We start from the raw sequence: 12,947 nt of genomic DNA on the forward strand, positions 1-12,947 counted from the left end.
CAGTGTTCTTTGCATAGTATACAGAGTTAAAGATATGCATTATTTCATGGTCACTGCTTTGGATTAAATAATAAATGTGGCCCAAGATTTCTTCCCCAACAAACTACAGCCTGCTGATCTTTAAAATCAGCTCTCCTTTGTTGAGTTTGTCAAATAAATAAGGAAAGATCCTAAAATTATAAAGTGCCTTTTTCTTTTCTTGAGCTTGTCACTTTACAGGGATTTAGTTTCTACTGGGTAATGTCGTGAATAGGCCTTAAAGCTATATGAGAGGTTAACATTGAGAGACCGCAAATTGAAGAAAAGAAAGTTTTACAATCTTACTAGGTATTCAGGATTTAGGATTCACAATAGAATTATATATTTTTTATGCTGGTTGGCTCCTTTTTCTATTGCTGACTGCCTCCTGCTGTCATGGATAGAATATTTGTGATGTCATATGGTCAAACCTTGAGCTAACAATTAACTTGAAACTTGAACTTACATGCATCAGATGGGATCTGATGAGTCATCCCCATAAAGATTGTGTTCACAGTCCTCACTCTGCTACTACTCTCTAATTGTTAATTATTTGATTCTGGCAAGTAAATTTTAAATTTTATAATTTCTCTATGTTTTTTTATTTTTTCTTCACAATAGCAACATCTGGTGTGGTGTGTTTAACTGTGACACCGTCCTGGAGGGGGAACACGGCTGAGCTACTGACCCATTGGGGGCGCTAAGGCACTTCCCCTACTTTATGTGGAAGGGGAAAATATTATCAAAATATATTTAAAAAATGCATTATCAATGTCAATCTTAACAGTGTGTGTTTACATGTAATCTGAATTTACTTGCTCTAATTTAACAGGGAATTTCTGCCAACAGACAGCAATATTTCTTCCCTGGGAAAAAGAGCCCCAGAAGGACGGTGATATAGCCTATTAGCTATGGATTACTAGGTGAAATTAATAAATATTTGGCATATCAGTACCGTCCCCTAGGGGGTCCGCGGAGGTACTGCATGGGGGTCGCGAAAGTTTTGGTTGAATTAAAAAAAAATTTAATTAATTAATTAAAATTAAACCATGAATCTGTCAGTTATGTTAGTAGTTCAGTATTGTATGCAATATAACAGGTATGTTTATACATGCCAGTGGCACTAACAAGCATCACTTATTTTTCTTTTCACATTTATGTTTTAAAAATGTCCATTTAAATAGCTTTTATGCATGATTACATGCAATTGACAGACATTGTTGATCTTGGCAGGTATCAGTTTATTGTGTTATGTTATGTTTATAAATGGCAGTGGCATGGCCACCCTACTCACTGTGCCTCGCACATGTTTAAAATAAAAACATGAATATATGAACCTGTGTATTATTTGAGTATCTTAGTATTGAATGCACAATAACAAGGTACATTTACACATGGCACTATAGGACCAGTTTGATATAACACAATTTTATACAATATATATAATTTGGGGGTCCTTGGCCTGGAAAACATTGAAGACCCATGCTATAAGGTAATTGCTGAAGTATCCTTTTGTGACAGGAATGATGGTGATGAAAAAATCTGAGTTAAAGAGTTACATAACGGAGAAGGGGTGACATGCAGGTTTGTGAACTATATATATATTGTATTTTGTAATATTAACCATGACCAGACAAACTTTGACTTGAGGATGAGAAAAGTAGAAGCATGTTAGTTAGCTCTCGTGCACTTGCTGCTTGGTTTGATTTAAATCAGTTTGTCAAATAAAATCCAACCAGAATGTTGATCAGTTTATATAATGGTCTTGTCTGGAATATATATATATTGTCATATTATGAAATGAATCGTTAAAGTTTAGCACTTTGATATGTTACATAAAATATATAATACTGTTATATATTTGACGGGTTACATTTCTAAAAATTGAACCACACAACAGGAGAGGCTAAATTCTAAGTGCAGAAAAGAGCGTTATCACAGATCCTTCTTCACTACTGCTGTTAGACTTTAGAATCATAAGAGCTCCCAACTGGCTCAATTAGTATTGACATCACTGCTGATGGTTACAAAGTTTTTACATTTTCTCAAAATTGGTTGTTGCATTTTTTTTTATTATTATTTTTTAAGGAGAGGCTTTCTTTACCAAGCACATTGTCAGCACTGCTCTGTTGCAAAAAGACTTCCAACAACACAGCAGAAAGTATTAGGAACTGCGACAAAGTCAACAACACAACGGAAGAGATTGTCACTTCATGCCAATCCATGAGGAGTGACGGCTGAAAGTCAATGACTCAATTCAATCTGCTGCTTTTCCCTAGATACAAAACTTTGTAACCAATTTGAATAATAAAGTGAACTTAACTGCACTGTTTGATAACTAGGATCACTTGATATGTATGTTCTTGACTTGGAATCTGTATATATGTCTTGGTTGAATGTACTTTGTTCAGGTGCCTTGAGACAATATTTATTGTTTATTGGTCTTAGATAAATAAACCGAACTGAATTGCAGCCTTAAAATGTGGCCATTGAAAAAGCACAGAACACACTGAAATACAAAGGTATAAATCACTAACAAGTTGAATTGGTGACTAATCTCACTGTTCCTATGCTTTTTGTTCATGTAATTTATATACGTTTTGTGTCTTTATTGATTGTTTTTTTTGTCATTTTGATAGCTGAGTTTTTTGTTATTGGTCAATACCAATTTAGAGAAAATGGGGTGAAATTTAATGTTCTCCCTAAATAAAAAAGTTTATTTGAAAATTTAGAGTTAAAAGAGTTAGAATGGAAACCTAGCATTTTAGCTCTATAGCCATTGTTTAAAGGACTGTTGATTTTCCGCCCCCAAGATTCTATATAATCCCTTGCAAACGTTTTAAACCCCTGGAATATTACAACCCCAAACGGCAGTGTAGATTACGGGGAATTTATGCTATAGACCAAAACAAAGTGGAGCACAAATGTGAAGTAGAAGGAAAACTATATATTTTTTTTTAGAAATTTCTTACAAATAAAAACCTGTAAAGGGTGGTGCACATAAAATACAGTTTACCCTTTATGCTATTTATCTTTAGTATAAGTGCAGCTGTTCTGTGAAAGACTCAAATGTTGGTTAGAGAACATCTGGGAAAAAACAGCATCATGAAGACCAAAGAACACAGCTAACAGGCCAGGGGGGAAGTTGTGGAGAAGTTTCACGCAGGGTCAGACTTAATTTGAACCTATCAAGTCATAGCAGTCCAGTTAAGTTAGAAGAACATTAATGAGCTCTATGGTAAGTGTGGAGGGGCTGCAGAGAGCCATAGCTCAGGTGGGATAATTTGTTGATCAGATAACTGTCAGTCATGCACTCCACAAATCCAGCGCTGAAAGAATAACAAGATGATGCATGTAGAGTAAACGACTTGTGGAAGAAGATGCTCTGAACAAATGAGACCCAAAATAAAGATTAGGACTAAAATGTAAAATACTATGTGTGGAGAAAAGCTAACACAGCTCAAAGGCAAGATCTGAAGCTGCAATTGTTTGACAGAGTATTACCTCAGAATCTTTTACTGGTAACAACTTTTGATAAGCATGGAACTGTTATGCAGTTAATCACCAATACATGTTGTTTAACATTTAATTAAATAACCCTTGGTTTGTCAGGTATTGTCCTGTGAATACCCGCCCAATTTGTCGGTGACATTAGGACAAAAGCTGAAAGAGGAGTTTAAGCTCTGGCATTCTCAAACAGCAAACTCAGCACACAGATAGAATAAATGAGTGACATTCCTTCAGATAAGAATTTATTAACATAAATAATTAATTTAAAGTCAAAGATATTTCAATGAACCACTCTTATTTACTAAGCTTGCAAAACTGAATTAAAACTACAAAGCAAAATTTAGATTAAAGAAACAAATGAACTATGTACACTCACAAAAACAAGAGGACAAATTAAAAATGCTTGGAAACCATCGCAAAATAAATATTCAGTGATTTAAAAGTTCAGTGTAGATGTTTGATTTTGAGAACTAAAGTTCATCTTAAAGCATCCCAAATTAGCTTTACTAATTCAGAACTAAACAATTCAAGTTTATTTGTATAGCCCATTTCAGTAACAAGACAATTCAAAGTGCTGTAATGAACAGAACATTAGAAAGGAAATCACACTGCAGTGGAATAATAGCAGCAGGTCAAGATAAATTGGACCACAAATTTTATTTTATGGCAAATCAGTTAAAACTGGTTAGGCAGAAAATTTACATTCAAAGGCAACTCTAAACAAATAGGTTTTTAACCTTGATTTAAAGGAATTTAGGCTTTCAGCACTTTTATGGTCTTCTGGGAGTTTGTTCTAGATAAGTGGAGAATAAGAACTAAATGCTGCTTCTCCTTGTTTGGTTCTGGGAATTTTTGTGCTAAGCCATTCAGTGAAGTATGGACTAATGAAAGTATTTTTAAGTCTATTCTCTTAGATACAGGGAGCCAGTGTAAGGACTTTAGAACTGGGGTTATGTGCTCTACTTTCTTAGTCTTAGTGAGGACACGGGCAGCAGCGTTCTGGATCAGCTACAGCTGTCTGATCCACTTTTTAGGTAGACCTGTGAAAACACCGTTGCAGTAATCAATTCTACTAAATATAAACGCATGGATTAGTTTTTCCAGATCCTTTTGAGTCATTAGTCCTTTAATCCTGGAAATATTCTTCAGGTGATAGAAAGCTGACCTTGTAACTGTCTTTAGATGCTTTTGAAGGTTCAGGTCTGAGTCCATCACTACACCCAGATTTCAGGCCTGACTAGTGGTACTACAGTAGCTGAAGCAACTGAAGCTGTGTGCTTACTTCTGATCGCTCCTCTATTGGTCCAAAAATTGTTTGTTTAGTTTTGTTTTTATTCAACTGAAGAACATTTTGGCACATCCACGTATTGATTTCTTCGATAGATATACTCACAGCTTTAATGAGTTCATAGTCACCTGGTGACATGGTGATGTAGAGCTGTGTGTCGTCTGCATAGTTACGGTAGCTGATGTTGTTGTTTTTTATTATCTGAGCTAGAGGGAACATGTAGATATTGAACAGGAGGGGACCCAGGATGGACCCTTGGGGAACCCCACATGTGATTTTTGTCATCTCTGATGTAAAGTTACCTACTGATACAAAAAAGTCCCTGTCCTTTAAGTAGGATTTAAACCAGTGGAGAGCTGTACCAGAAAGGCCGACCCAGTTCTCCAGGCGTTCTAACAGGATGGAGTGATCAACAGTATCAAATGCTGCACTGAGGTCCAATAGAACCAGCACGGTGGTTCTTCCACAGTCTGTATTTATATGGATGTCATTAAACACCTTGATAAGGGCGGTCTCTGTACTGTGGTGAGGAAACCTGACTGGAAAACATCAAAGCGGCTGGTCGTAGTTAAGAAGGTGTTTAATTGTTGAAATACAACTTTTTCAATAATCTTACTGATAGAGGGGAGGTTTGAGATGGGCCTGTAGTTCTGGAGTAGTAGTTTGTCTAAATTGTTCTTTTTCAGCAGTGGTTTGATAATTGCTGTTTTTAAAGGTATACTATGCAACTGGGGTTGATTTTCCAGCGAGGCTCCCCCCAGAGGGCGAAAGTAAAAGTGCACTGTCATAAAGATGCTGAGCTGTTCTGGGTTCTCAGTCAAGCCAGGCGCGGTTGTTTTGAGCTTAGCAGACAGGCGAACGCAACGAAAAGTGGAAAAAAACGGCAGTACAAACAATGACTAACACAGTGAAGGTATGAACATCAAGCTTCCCGCAGCGCTATCTTGGCGAGGCGGCGGCCGCCTCGCCAAGCTGCGGCCACGGCCGTCGCCGCCGCCTCGCCAGTTTTATTATTATTATTATTATTATTATTTTTTTTTTTTTTTTTATGTTGGCGAGACGCTACCGCCACCGCCTCGCAAAGCCGCAGCGGTAGCGTCTCGCCAACATAAAAAAATAAAATAAATAATAATAATAATAATAATAATAATAAAACTCGATATGATTGCATGTTAATTTGACGTTAACACGCGGTTCTTTGTTGTTGCTTTTGCGCGTGCATATAGTGAATGGCAGGGCAAAAACACATGGAGTTCTCGCCGTAAAGCGAGACTTCTGTGTGTGCGGGCCGAGAGCTCTTGCAGTTGCAAGTACGGTATTTCCCCCACAGACCCCCAGGACAGCCGAGAAAACCTTTGTTCGACCTGAAATGACTCATTTAATCATCCAAAACGGTATGGAACACATTAATTAACTGAAAAATGTTGCATAGTATGCCTTTAAGGACTGGGGGGAAACACCTGACAGAAGGGACGTGTTTATTATCTGAGTCAACTCAGACGCTATGACAGGTAAAACTTTAAGGAAAGCTGTGGGTAGAACATCAAGACAGCATGAGGAGGAACTTAGCTGCTGAATGATCTGCTCTAAGCTTTTGGAGTTTATTTGGCTGAATTGGGACATTTTGTCAGAAGTAGTTCCTGCTGAATACGGCTTTGGTTCTAGAGTTGGTGTGGATGTACAAACTGATCCTCTAATTTTTAGGATTTTCTCAGTAAAGAAGTAAGCAAATTCATTGCAGGCCCTGGTGGAGTGGAGTTCAGAAGCCACGGACACAGGAGGATTTGTTAACCTGTCGACTGTGGCAAATAAGACACGAGCATTATTAATGTTTTTCTTAATGATCTCAGAGAAGAAAGATTCTCTTGCATTTTTCAGTTGTAAGTTATATCTGTAAAGTCTCTCTTTATAGATGTCATAGTGAACCAGGAGTCTGTTCTTTCTCCACCTGCGTTCAGCTTTCCGACATTCCCTTTTTTCACCTGTAACTGCTGGAGCATTTCTCCAAGGAGATTTTTTTTCCTTGGGGGATACACCTGATGGAATGGATGTGTTTATTATCTTAGTCAAATCAGACACTATGACATTCGCGAATACAAAAATGTATTCGCTCTAACCCTAACACACACAAATTGTTCATTTGTTTGCCGTCTTTTTCCTGTTTCTTTCTTCGACATCCAGCTGGAGGCTGATGCAAGGAGATTCTAGCTGAAAAACAAAGGAGCCAAAAGAGACAAGACCTTTGTGTGACCGGTTCTAATTTGAATGCAATATAATAAAAACTATTCTAGAGCTTTTTTCTCTAGGTATGTCTAGGTGCTCTCCAAAACTTTTCTGACACGTAATCAGAGAAAAACATTCTCGTCTTCTCAGAAGCTTTACACAAATTTCTTGGTGAAAATGTACGGCTAACACCAAAAACAGTCTTTTATGCACAAGTATGCACCGAGTGAGCTTTATGCATGCTGTTGCTATGGAGTTTTAAATGTCCTACCCCACAAGTGATGCATCCACATGGCGGTCATTTCACTGGCTACAATCTCCACAAGTCGCAATGAGTGTCTAAACTGACTGGTCTGAGCAACATACGTCAAAACTGGCAGAGGAAGGGTTTTAAGAAATAAGCTATGGTGGATAACATTATCTCTCGAGAAACTGTGGATCAACACAGTTGGTGAAAAGAGGTGTCAATCAAAGGAGGAGGGCATAGTTGACTAGCCTCGTGAGACCATCCTGATCTCGCGAGCTTTCAAGGTTTCACTCGCAGATCAGTCTGGCTACTCTCCGTTAAAGAAAATTTGGAGCCGTTCACCAAACGAACGTCCAATCAGCGTTGGCTTTGAGGCGGGTTGAGGGTTGTATAACAAAGCAACGGGAAGCGCGACAGTTCAGTCTAAACAACATGGCGGCTTCAGCCGATGAAACTAGCGTTAGCGTGGCTATCGAGCAAGTTTTATCGGAATTACAGAGTATTTCTTTGCTGAGCTAACGAGCCTTTACCTGCAGCAGCAAGAGTAGCTTGGCTTGTGGTTGTGTTTTCGTCGTCGCTCTGTTACCAGTGACGACGAATCTGATTGGTTTATTTGGCCCGTCTATCACCAACATAGGCCAATCAGCTAACCAGTATTTTCGCCCCTTCCCAAAATTACTTCAACGGAAGGTTTCCAGATGGATATGCGGAGCAAATCTATCTGGCGGAGTCAGGTAAATAGTTGACCATCTTGGAAAAAAAGTTCTTAAAGTAGAAGTCTATGGTAGGAACTATACGGCTTTGAAGTCAAAAATACGTTCCAATGGGTCACCGGTGACCCGTTGCCAGTTAAGGTGTTAAAGAAAGCTGTGGGTGAAAAAATGACGCAGCAGGAGGAATTTAGATGGTGTATGATTTCTTCTAAAATGTTGATGTTTATGTGGCAGATTTGGAACATTTTAGTAGGAGAGAACTGGTACTGAACTTGATAGGGTGGCTACAGGCTGCCCCTCAGATCTTTCAGTTTGTTTCAGTAAAAGATTTAGGAAATGTGTTGCAGGCACTTAGAGTTTCCCTGTTTTCTCTCTGCCAAACACAATGCCTCTACTGTGATTGGTGACATTCAGTGGTTTGGCTGAAGAGTTTAGGGTGATGTTAGCTGGAGCCAGACTGGGAGGCCTGGTCTGGCTCCAGCAGATGAAGGCTGGGTAAAGGTGGTCGTCTTGGATCCAGGTGCTTGGAGGAAAGCCTGCTGGATCTCCGGTGTAGCTGTGTTCTGCACTGTCCTTGTGTTGGACCTGAAGCCTACCCTCAGTCACCAGGGGTAAGCGCTTGAGAACAACTCTGTTGGCTTGAAGATGCCTCTTATGGTGGGTGGTTACATTCTCTATTGTGCAATACTCAAATATCACAGCTTGTTTTTGTGGTGGGTATCTGCTTGAGTTGCTGATTTTGCAGAAAGCAGACTTCACTAGGTCTGGTTCCAATTTGAAGAAATTTTTGTCTGTTTTGGCCTGTAAACCGGACAGTGAGCGGCTCTCCAATGTTCGTACCGTTTGTGGCGGAGAGTGGGGAAAGAGACCAATTTCAATCAGGAGGAAAACTTTGTAGCATCCAGGAGGCACCTCCTCCCCAGGGCGGTCCTAGAAAAGGGCTTAGTTCAACAGAATAACACACAGAGCTATAATTGTGTGTCATCCATTCATTGTTCATATTTATCTCATGGCTTTGAGGCAGAGCATTCCCTTGTAGGTATCCTCCAAGGATCTACATCCATGTTGAGATAATTGGCCTCTCTAAATTGCCCTTTAGAGTGTGCACGTTTGCTCATCTTTTGCGGTTCCTGAGATAAACTGGCAACATTTCTGGGGAGTAATGAAAAGGCATAGATGGATGGATGGATCTGTTTCCTTTATAGATGCGCCCTACTTTTTGCTGGTCTACCACAGCTTTCCACTAAAATCCATAGAAGGTTTTAATTTTAGTGGAAAATGTGAATGTAAAATTTCTGGGGAACGAATACTTTTGTGTGACTTCTGTGATTCTTTTTTTTGCTGTTATTTAGCTAAAACCTCAAGATATGTGCAGTTTCAAGGACCAGAGAGAAACCAAAAGATGAACCAGGAATGAAAACATTTGACATCATTTAACAACAAATGAAAATATGCATGTGGAACAAATTTAATAAAACAACTTTATAAATGTAAATGTAAAAATGCCATGGCTCATGAAAGGCAGAAAATTTAGCCTGAGACGTGGAAATGTACTCAGATTTCAGCTGATTGTTGTTCGGTGTGTTTCATCTCTAATTGGCCCTTCAGCCCATCTATTTAATGGTAAATAGAGTGACCCTTATTTCGCATTTTCTATTCATACTGACACACCAAACCTCAGGCACACTGATACTTGCAGATGGTGGATGGAATCCAACCTAAACCTTCCACAACTGCAAGATGTCCCCTCTTCCCACAGTAGCCCCTCTTTGATTGACCCAGATATTCTCAAACTGAGTATGAGCATACAAGGAGTGCAGTGCACCGTTTGTCAGAACTAACTTCAAACGATGGGTTCACGACTGCTACGAATGAGTGTAAAAGCATTGATCAGTGCCTGTTTGATTTAAAGATTAGGCTGAAAAGACGTTACATCACCTTATTGCAATGAGATCGGCCCAAAGTCTGATAAAAGCCACCTGAGGTCCAAATGCTTCCATTATATATGTGTAATGTCCTCCAGACTTCTTAATACAAGTCCCCAGCTCAGCATAGGACAGAGCTCCTGCAGTGACAAAGGTAACACATTAGTTCTGCTTGTATATCAAGAAGACAAATACAGAAACTGTCACATTTAAAGAAATTTACTCTGTAGGCCCCGTAATCTCAACAGGAGGTCATTGTGGGAGGCTTCCCACAACAGGGAGCTTTAGAAAGGGATTTCTACAGGACTGAATCTTGATTATAGCTTGGAGAAACAGGAATCAAGCAAATAAAGAAGGGGCTAGAGTAGAGTATCCAAGGATAATGTGCTGGGAGTTTTCATTACAGTTTGAAAAGGAAAAGCTTCAGGGATTCAACAAGACAATATAATACAGATATGCTACAGAGCAGCACTGTGCAGAGATCTGTTTTAGCGCTGCGGCACTAGAATTAGGAGCCTGCAGTGACTTTATGCTTTAAGCTGTCAATTGCTTATTAATGATGCATTGAGTCAAACCCTAGGATAAACTGCCATGGTGTTAATGTTTCCACTGTTGGGTAGGACATATATTTAATCCATAGTGCAAACCTGTAGTTAAAGCAACACATGCTGGCTATGGTTTGGTTTGAAGGAAACTGTTTCTCCAATTTAGAGTTAGCTAAAAAGAGTCCTAGCAGCTTTCACATTTGACCCAGGACAGGATAGTTTTTTTTTCTCCCACATAGATCTGTGAAAAAAACGTTATACCCCCTTTCCAGATTTATTCTTTACATGTTTCAGATTAAACTCATTTTAAAATCACACAAAGAATAACAGAGTAAGTATGCACACTGCCCTTACGTGAGCATGTCACAATAATTTGCATGTGGGGTAACCAATACACTAAACCTTTAATTTACAATTTAACAATAAAGAGGGCTATGTGAGTTTGGATAGCTATTTCCCTACATAAATAAAATCATTGATTAAAAATATGTTTTTGTTGTTGTATTGCACCAGGTTATCTTTATCTGATTTTAGAATTTGGTTGATTTTTGTTTTTTATTTTTGGTGGCAACAGATACCTGATAGCTAATAACCTAGAGTAGTTCTGTGGACATTTCAGTCCAAAGGGTGGCTTACTGCCTCATGACCTTTTACATGAGGAACAAATGCTTTAATCACAGATTTAGTTAAGAACAGACATTTGTACTGAGACGCCTTTCAGTACAAAGCATCTTTTATCATCTACATGATAACGTTAAGTGTGAAAATATTGATTGGAAGCATAACATACTGTTAAAGAAGTATAAGATCAATTTTTCTACTCAAAGGAAACAGAAACACAGATTTGGCTAATGAATGGGTAATGTACAATTGCTGCTCATATTCTATGTAAAACCTTTCCAGTGCATTTATGAGTCATTTTCTGGCACAGTCCCTTGCCACTTTCTTTTGTTGCTTGTCAAAATGAGGACAGGTAATACAAATAAGACTTCAACAGACATTGATTTAGGTCAAAGAATAAACATGTCACCATGCAGCAATAGGTTTTTATCAAGGCTGTTTGTTACCTTTGGATTGGAAAACAGCTCAGCTTGTCAATGAGCTGGGTTTATTACTGGGATTAAAATTCCTTTTGCAATACTTCAAGCTTTTGAAAATCAAGCCAGTGCAAGTCAGAAAGACACTGGAGACACCACAACCAACATCACAATCTTGTGAAATCAGGTTTTGAGACTTGAAACCAATGAGAACTGATGTGTGTACAAGCCTCAGGCTTGTACAGAAAGGTTGTGTAATTTCCTTACATAGTTTTGGGAGAAAAATACACAAGAAAAACGCCAACAGCATAGCGGAATAAGCTCAATCGGAATGAAATTGTGAACCAAATGAGAGGCACATTATAATCGGATTAATTGATTGTGTGCCCATATAAATGGTGCAATCCGATTATTTAATCTGAATACATTTTAATCAGTTTGTGAAATTTTGTGCTTGTAAACATAGCTAATGTGTATAATCAATAAAGAAAGAATATATTATTTTGAAGTGTTTTTAATACTACTTTAGGCATTCTGTCTTTAGACCTAATGTCTAGTAGCATGTGTTCTGCCTTTATTCCCCACCGTGTTGTATCACACACTAAGAATGATGAATACATTTAATCCATTCCTGTTCAAAACAACCTACCCAGGAATCAGCAATGTAACTCACCAAAAAGTGACAGAACACCACAGGCAATCCAAACAACCAGGGACATTCCTACGCTGCCAGAGTGTTTCAGGATTCCCTTTGGTGAGATGAAGATTCCAGCTCCAATAATGGTCCCAACAATGATGGAGATTCCTCGGAGCAGGGTCACCTTCTTGCCCAGTTCTACCTTCTTTTCACCCCCTTTGTGGAGTTTCCCTGCAGGATTTTTTCCATTTTGGGAAAACTTTTGTCCATCTGAAAGCAGTTTAGCATCATTGTTTGCGGAAATAGATCTGTTCATCTTCTTAAACACTGCCTGACACAAAAACTGGCTGTACCCTTTTGGATCTGTATCTCTGGATCTGGATCTCTGGTGGAGCTTGAGGGTACAGCTACAGTCCAGGAAAAAAACTAAAGTTCACTTTTTTAAATACTCTTCACGCCCCTTCCTCAAATCTGTTACTCCACACTACTAAGTATATCCACTCTCTGACATCAACTAACTGTTTTGTCTCTGTTCATCTGTTTCCGTGTCTTGTCTAACTCTTTGTCTTGTCCCATGCTTTTATTGCTTGTATTCCCTCCCCCTTCAGTCATGCCTCCTCTCTAAAACCAGCTGTGGCTCACAGGGGGGAGGTGTTACACTAGTTTGGTGAAAGGTAATCATGAGAGTACAACTTGTTAAGAGAGTCGTTATCAGATTCCTCAGTTTTCCTATATTCCCCATATGATTCAGTACATTGGCTTTCTACTCAATATCAGACTTCAGCTCCAATTTGTATAACTTTC

The 12,947-nt window shown here is 38.8% G+C and overlaps 1 protein-coding gene across 2 annotated transcripts in view; it reads right to left on the reverse strand.

Annotated features, from left to right (window-relative positions):
- The window catches only part of slc7a11 (solute carrier family 7 member 11), a 62,439-nt gene extending 49,723 nt beyond the window's left edge, over positions 1 to 12,716 (reverse strand). For both annotated transcript variants that reach the window (XM_036130107.1, XM_036130106.1), the window contains exons 1-2: positions 12,180 to 12,716; positions 9,938 to 10,064 (exon numbers count right to left, since the gene is read on the reverse strand). In XM_036130107.1, the coding sequence (XP_035986000.1) occupies positions 9,938 to 10,064; positions 12,180 to 12,459 (407 nt within the window). In that variant the 5' untranslated portion in view covers positions 12,460 to 12,716. The remainder of the gene's footprint in view (positions 1 to 9,937; positions 10,065 to 12,179) is intronic.
- Between the last annotated feature and the right edge of the window lie 231 nt (positions 12,717 to 12,947).

This window comes from Fundulus heteroclitus, unplaced genomic scaffold (genome assembly GCF_011125445.2).
Source record: "Fundulus heteroclitus isolate FHET01 unplaced genomic scaffold, MU-UCD_Fhet_4.1 scaffold_28, whole genome shotgun sequence".
In the NCBI taxonomy this organism is placed as follows: Eukaryota; Metazoa; Chordata; class Actinopteri; order Cyprinodontiformes; family Fundulidae; genus Fundulus; species Fundulus heteroclitus.